Here is a 6,759-nt window from a genome sequence, read left to right on the forward strand (position 1 = left end):
TCTCGCTGCTGTCTGTGAGGTCTCCCTGTGACAGCTCTCCCTACTTCCCTCCCTCTTCCCTCCCTCCCTACTCAAGCCTGCTCACCCAGTCTTTTTCATTTCCTCTCTCTGCCCCGCCTTCCTTCCCCCTGCTTTCTCCAGAGGCCCCCTCCACTCCCTCCCGCCTTCCCTGGAGTGCTCCCTCTGTCCCCCTGCCCAGCACATCCATCTCTCCTTTCTGTCTCCCCTCCCTGTGTCCTCTCATGGTCCCCATCGCTGAGCCACCTGCCACCTCCCCACACACAGGTCTCTGCCGGTCTCCCTTCCGCAGCGTCCCACAATGGCAAGGTGGGGATGACTGAGTCATCATCACACTTGGAGTTTGGAGCTCACCAGTCGGGCCAGGATGGGACCTGAGGGGCACAGCTGGCCAGACAAAAAAGCTGTCTCAGGGTGGCCTCTGGGATCTACTCTGGGCTCCGGGCCCTGGGGTTGAGAAATGACCAGGAAATTCCTGCCTGATGCAGTGTTTTCCAGGCACTACTGAGATTTCTGTTCCCTGGACACCATTCACTCCTTCCAGAAGGCTGAGGAAGGGGGCGGCTGGGCCAGAGGAAAAAATGCCTGTCCCTGGAATTATTCTCAGGCACGCCACTGCTCACATATTCACCCAGCAAAGCCCTGGGAAGTAGAGAGCGCCCTCCTGCCCTCTTGCTTCTCACCCCAACACTCCCAGGCCTGAGGCCAAGCTCTGGTGACCTTGACCTCCAGAAATAATATTTTAGTCATAAACAGCTGTTCTGGGTTCCAACATTGCTGTCACATTGATCTCTCCCACCCCTCCCCAAATGCACCCCCCAGCTGCCGCAGCCCTGGGTCAGTGTGCTTGGCCTGCGTGTCCCAGCTGCCAGCACAGCCCTCACTGGCCCCATTCCCACTGAGCCCACTGTTCCCATGCGGCCTCCCCACCCATAAGGGCCAGATGGGACCTCAGAGACCCTTGCAGACATTCCTTATTTTTCAGGGAGGCAGTTTAAGTGTAGAGATTACAAACTCAGAATCTCACTCTCTTTGACTTGAGTTTCTATCCCAATTCGACCACCTTCTTGCTGTGTGACGGTTGCAGGCAAGGACGGAAAGCCCATCTGCCTGTTTCCTCATCTATACATACAATGAGGTAACAGCAGCTTCAGGGGCCTATCCCAGAGCCCTCTGTAACAGGGAGAGAGCCTGTGCAGATGTGGCACAGGCAAGGCCACGGGTGATGCTCCCGACCCCAACGGCTGGACATCAGGCAGCTGCAGACTTCCCCTCTCTGTCCCTGTGTCTCACCCCTCCCTCTCCCTCTCCCCTCACCCCTCCCTCTCCATCTCTCTATCACCGTGCCCAGCTAGTATCCCTCGCTTCCAGTAGGCAGGATGGATGCCCCAACTCCAGCCACACCAGGGGTTCCGAGAGTGACCACAAAGCCCTGCTCTGGGAGTGCCCCTCTATGCAGGTCTCAGGCTGCCCAACCACATAGTCCCCCCCTTATGCCCTGCGGTCACCAGGCAGACCAGAGGGAACTCAGGAAGTTATATGATATTAATGAAGGATGACGCCTGCCTGACAGGCTTGCATCCTGTCTCTGCATCTGGAGAGTTGTGGGGTGGGGGGAGCTCTGGTCCCCAGAGCCTCCTTCCCACTGGCTTCCTGTCCCCACCAGGGACCTCTGAGTATTCCCAGTGCTCCCATACCCAGTGAGATCTCAGACAAGCCCCTGCCCCCCTCCAGGCCTCAGTTTCCCCACCTGTGCTGTGGTGGGGGGAGGGCAGGAGCCTTTGCAACCCTGGCATCAGTTCGGTGCTTGGGGAGTAGGTGGGGTGGCAGAGACTGTAATTCATTCCTAATGAGAGCACTGAGGTCCCTGGGGCTCCTGGACACACCTCCACTCACTTTCTGGAGCCCCAGCCAGAAGCCCCAGCCAGACCCACAGCTAGGACTACAAAGGCTTCCTCTTTCATCCAGGTGCCCTGGGTGAGAGGTCACCCCGCTGGGCAAGGGGTGGGAGGGTGGCTTCCGGGGCGGTTGGGGGAAGGGCGAGCTGTTGGAAGGAACTTCTCCCAGTGGCTGAGTCAGCAGCTCTCCCCCTTGGCCCACTCACCTCCCCAGAGGGGCCCCAGGGCAGCAGGCAGAAGAGGGCGGACAGCCCAGAGACAACTGGAAATGGACACACAGCACCAGGGAGGAAGGGGGATGGCCACCCAGAAGGGTGTGTGCAAGGGACTGTGGGTGTACAAATGGCATGCGTGAACAGGCTTTATTTTCCCTAAGGGTTATTTGTGCATCTTTTTGCGTATCGGTGAGTGTCTGTTTATTGTGGGCTCATGTGTTTCTTAATGGCCTTGTCTAGTGTGCGTGTTTGGTGTGGAGGGGCTTCCCGGTACAGGGGAAAGGGATGGGTTTGGAAACTCACCACCAACATTCACCAGTTATGGTGTGACACTGGAAAATGACTTCCCCTATCTGAGCCTGATGTCTTCGTCAAATGGCTGCCTTGCCCTTGTCTGGCTGTTGTGTGACGATTAGAGATGGAATTCACCCTCGCTGCCTCCAGGAAGGCCCCCAGCAGCTGCTGGTGTTATTAGTCACTCAACAAACCCTAACACACTTGCTGTATACGAAGGGCTGGGGTTGCAGAGGTGCTCAGAGGGCACCATCTGATGGGGGTATGTTCTCAAACGGTGTGCGACAAGTGATAGCAGAGGAAGGTTAGAGCTGGAACCTGGGCAGGCAGGAGTTGTTCCACACACAGCGAGGGCTCCCTTCTGGGTGGGTATCCATTAGAGGACAAGGCTAAGTGGGCCAGGAAATGGGGCTGCGTGGGCCTCTCCCACGCCTGCTGGCCAGTGTCTCCGGCTGCCTGCCCAGGTCTGCATCTGCATATGCTGCTGCTGTCAGCTCGCCCTTAGCCTGTGGCTTCTGTCCTCCTGGCCCTGCCCTGGGAAGGGGCTGGCCCCACCCCATCACACACACACACACACACACACACACACACACACACGCAGACTGCCAAGCCTACCCTTCCATCTGTGCCCTCTCACTGCTGTGAGAAGCTGCTGTGTGTCCATCCTGAACAGCCCTTCATTGGCAGGTCACAGCACTTACAGCCAGAGGCCATTTTTTCTCAGCCCACCACCCTTTTCACCACCCCAAACTGCTTCCTGCCCGTGCTCCAGGGGGCTCTCCTTGGATGTCCCTGCCCTGCCTTTGCCTGGGCTGCGCCCCTCACCTGGAATACCCTCCCTTCTGTCCTTCTCCTTCAAGTCCCCAACTCCTCCAGTCCCTCTTGAGCACACCCATCGCTCCACACCAACCTCAAGCCCCAACTGGCCAGGTGACATCTCCTCTCCGGGCCTGTTTGCTGTGACTGTAAAATGGGGATGAACAGAGTCCCTTTGACAGTTACCTAAGAATTAAGTGAGATGTGGCACGGAAACAGGACTCCCCATGAGTGATGGCCATGACCGTGGCTCGGTTGGCTCTGAGCTACGTCTTCCTGATCCCCTCGGCAATGCCAAGCACTGCTCTGAGCACTGGGGTGCAGGGTGGAAGGAAAGACAGCCTGGGAGGGGCAGCCAATAGTCCTGAGTGTTGGGGGTGAAGTGGGAGGGGCCTGCAGAGAGGAGGCACTTCCCTAGGCGGTTACCTCTCTGCCCCTTGGCCAGGCACTGACCACAGAGCTGACCTCCCAGCAGGAGAGGGGGTGGCAGGAAAGAAGAGCTGGTTACCAGAAGCTGGTGTTGCAGTGTCATACCCCCTAACAAGATTATCTGTGTTTGCATGCAGGGGGGCTGGCTGTGGGGAACCTACCCTGTCCCTTCTGGCCTCCCCTCCCTCCAGCCTCTGTCATGACCAGCGTCTGTGTCCAGGCTTACCCAGCTCCCCTCCACCCTACTCCAGGCAGAAATCTCCCCCCTACTCCAAGTCAGCCAGCCTCGCTTGCTCCTCCTCAGCTTCTATTCCCCAAGACCAGGAATTCCAAAAAGGAAGCTCCAAGATCCCAGGGCTGAGAGGGTTAAATCCCAACATCTAAGCTCAAGAAATTCTTATACTTCTGAAGTGCTGGACAAGGGGGCAGGACCCCAGAATCCTGGTCCCGCAGGTTTGAAAGACTCCAGAATTCCAGCCCTTCACGTCCTGGGATTCTAGATTCCTTCACATTTCAGGTTGTAAGATGCAAAGATGCTGGGTTGGAGAAATTCCGGAATCCTCCCGGCAACTTCCCTCCCAGCATCCCTTCCCACCCTGCCACACCAACCCCCAGCTCATCCTTGGCTCTCTCTGTCCCCTGTCTCCCCCGGGGCTCCCACAGACATGATGCAACCAAGCCAGAGCCGGCTGAGAGGTGGGAGGCAGGAGGGAGATGTAATTACAGCTGCTCCTGTCTTAATTCAACGGGAAGCTCAGAGTTCGGGCCCAGGGGATCCTAATCCAAAGTGAATAATGGAGCACTTACCAAAACTGTACACAGCTGCCTAGAGGGAGGGGAGACTCAGTGAGCCAGTCTCCATCCAGATCTAGGGAGCAGGGGTGTTAACCTCCAGAGAAGAGGAGGTGGGGTTTGGGGTGGGGAGGGGGTCATGAACTCAGTGGCCCTTGGGCCAACCAGGTAAAATAATTAACCAAACCCACAGCTCACTTAGTCTGTATTTCCTCATTTTCAACAGTCATTTCAAGACATTTCACCTTTCTCTTCATTCCACTGTAAAAAGCCCCCAACACAGGCTCCATAATAAATAGCAACTGGCCCTCTGCCTCCTCAATTGAGAGACAACAGGGCAGGGTGGGGAATTTGACGAGCTGGAAAGCCCAGGTCCCATCTCATAGCCTCCGGTCACCCTGTGGAGTTGTGTAGATATGAGGTCACCAGACCTTCCAGTTCAGGGGAAGCTAGAAGTATGGACTCCTATGTGAACTACTGTTTTTCAGTTTGGCAACCAAATCAAGAACATTTTTAAATATTGTGTAGGCCAAAAGTAGAAAGCAAAAAAATTATATAACTGCAGGCTATATATGAGTATGTCCTGTGGGCTACCAATGTGTGAAATGGGAAACACGGGGCAGGAACCAGAGCTGTCAGTCACCCATGTGTCCCCAGATCAAAAAAAAAAAAATTGTTGAAGGAATATACACATTAATTTGTCTCCTCTCCCTCTAGCTACACTTCTCTCTTCTCTGGGTGCCAAGTTTTATTACCACCATATACCAGCTCAGATGTCTCCTCCTCCAGGAAGCCCTCCCTGACCCCCAAGCTGAGTCACAGGCTCCCTCTGAGCTTCCCCACCCCAGCCCTGCCCACTCAGAGTCATCGCTATCTGGGGACATGTGTGTCTCTTTCGCTGGATTCTGAGCCCCAAGAGGGCAGGGCCAGGGCTGTCTGGGTCACAGCCACGTCCCCAGCTTCAACCAGCACAGGGCAGGTACTCAGGGAGTGCTTGGAAGAATGAACAAATGAATGAATGAACAGAGTTCAGTGCTTAAGGAGAGGAGTAGGCCTGTGGCAGGGGGTAGCCAGATGTGAAAGAAAGGGGTGGATTCATTTAGGGATGAGAAAGGTGGGAAGAGCACACAGGGGCCCCAAAGAGTCTCCAACCCAAGAGGGAGGAAGGAGAGGAGAGAGCCCTGCTGAGGGGTCCAGGGAGCAGTGCAGGCAGAAGTCTTCAACCCATTACCTTCTATCTGTGTGACTTTGAGTAAGGGACTTCCTTTGGCTCCCTTTCCTCATCTGTAAAACGGGTATTATACAAGTAGCCAGATGCTTCTGGGGCTGTTGGGACGATTAACTAAATTCAGGATTGTGGAGCCCTCAGTGGGCTCCCATACACCTCTGCATCCACACACCCCACATAACCTTACCCCCGCCCCCACACACACTCAGAAGGGGTGAGAAGGGACACAGGTTCCTCCACGGTGAACCCATGCCCTGCGCGTGCCTCAGTTTCCCCGAAAGCACAGGCACCACCACAGTTACCACGTTTATTGGATTCATACTTTGGCAGGGGAGGGTAAGCTCTCAGGAAGGCTCAGAGCAGGATGCAAAAGAGGCGCTTGTCGCGGAAGGGATTCTCTGCGGCCGGTACCGGCGTCACCAGCGGGTCGTCTTTGGCATGCGTCTCGCAGAAGGCCAGTAGCTCCGCCGCCGCCTGCGATACCTGCGGGTGCCCGGGTGATGTTCACGCCCCGCCCCGCCCAAGGCCCTGCCCCTTGCCCGGACCCCTCCCCGGGTCCAGCCTTGTTCGGAGGGGATCTCACCCCGCCTCCGAGGCTCCGGGCCCCACTCCCAATAACTCCAGGTCAAAACCCAGCCCTGAGCTCCCGCCTTCCTCCCATCCCGACCAGGCACCTTCAAGCGGTCGATGTTCACTTCCAGCTTCAGCTGTTCCACAGTCTTGCGGGCCTCCGCGATCTTGGCCATGTTGTTGGACATGGCTGCGGCGGGGAAGGAGTTAAAGGCCAGGCGGGAGTGGGACAGGCTAGGGACAAGTCTGGGTCGCCAGGTAAGGGAGGCGGTGGTGTGGTGGCACCCAGCACCTGGGGTGTGCGTGGAAGAGGCTGGTGGAGCTATAGGAAACCAGGGAAAAGTGCAGGGATGGAGAGCTGCACAGACGGGGGACCTAGTGGCAGCGGGAGGGATGGACAGAGAGGGGTGAGGAAGGCAGGAGGGAAGCACAGATTCGATGCTGAGAGGCAGGTGGTGGGAGGGACAGAAGGACAGGGCCACAGGTGCTGGAGCAGGAT

General features: G+C 56.7%; 1 protein-coding gene across 1 annotated transcript; it reads right to left on the reverse strand.

Moving 5' to 3' along the window:
* Positions 1 to 5,998: 5,998 nt before the first annotated feature.
* On the reverse strand, positions 5,999 to 6,759 carry GNG8 (G protein subunit gamma 8). Its single transcript, XM_033128829.1, has 2 exons — positions 6,365 to 6,759; positions 5,999 to 6,173 (listed from the first exon to the last, which is right to left on the reverse strand). The coding sequence occupies exons 1-2, from the start codon at positions 6,446 to 6,448 to the stop codon at positions 6,045 to 6,047; spliced, it is 213 nt and encodes a 70-aa protein (XP_032984720.1). The 5' UTR covers positions 6,449 to 6,759; the 3' UTR covers positions 5,999 to 6,044.

This window comes from Rhinolophus ferrumequinum, chromosome 15 (genome assembly GCF_004115265.2).
Source record: "Rhinolophus ferrumequinum isolate MPI-CBG mRhiFer1 chromosome 15, mRhiFer1_v1.p, whole genome shotgun sequence".
NCBI lineage: Eukaryota > Metazoa > Chordata > Mammalia > Chiroptera > Rhinolophidae > Rhinolophus > Rhinolophus ferrumequinum.

Coding starts and splice junctions, on each gene's coding strand:
- GNG8 (XM_033128829.1), bottom strand. CDS start 6,448: ATGTCCAACAACATGGCCAAGATCGCGGAGGCCCGCAAGACTGTGGAA. Junction 6,174..6,364: donor TGAACATCGACCGCTTGAAG/GTGCCTGGTCGG, acceptor GGGCACCCGCAG/GTATCGCAGGCGGCGGCGGA.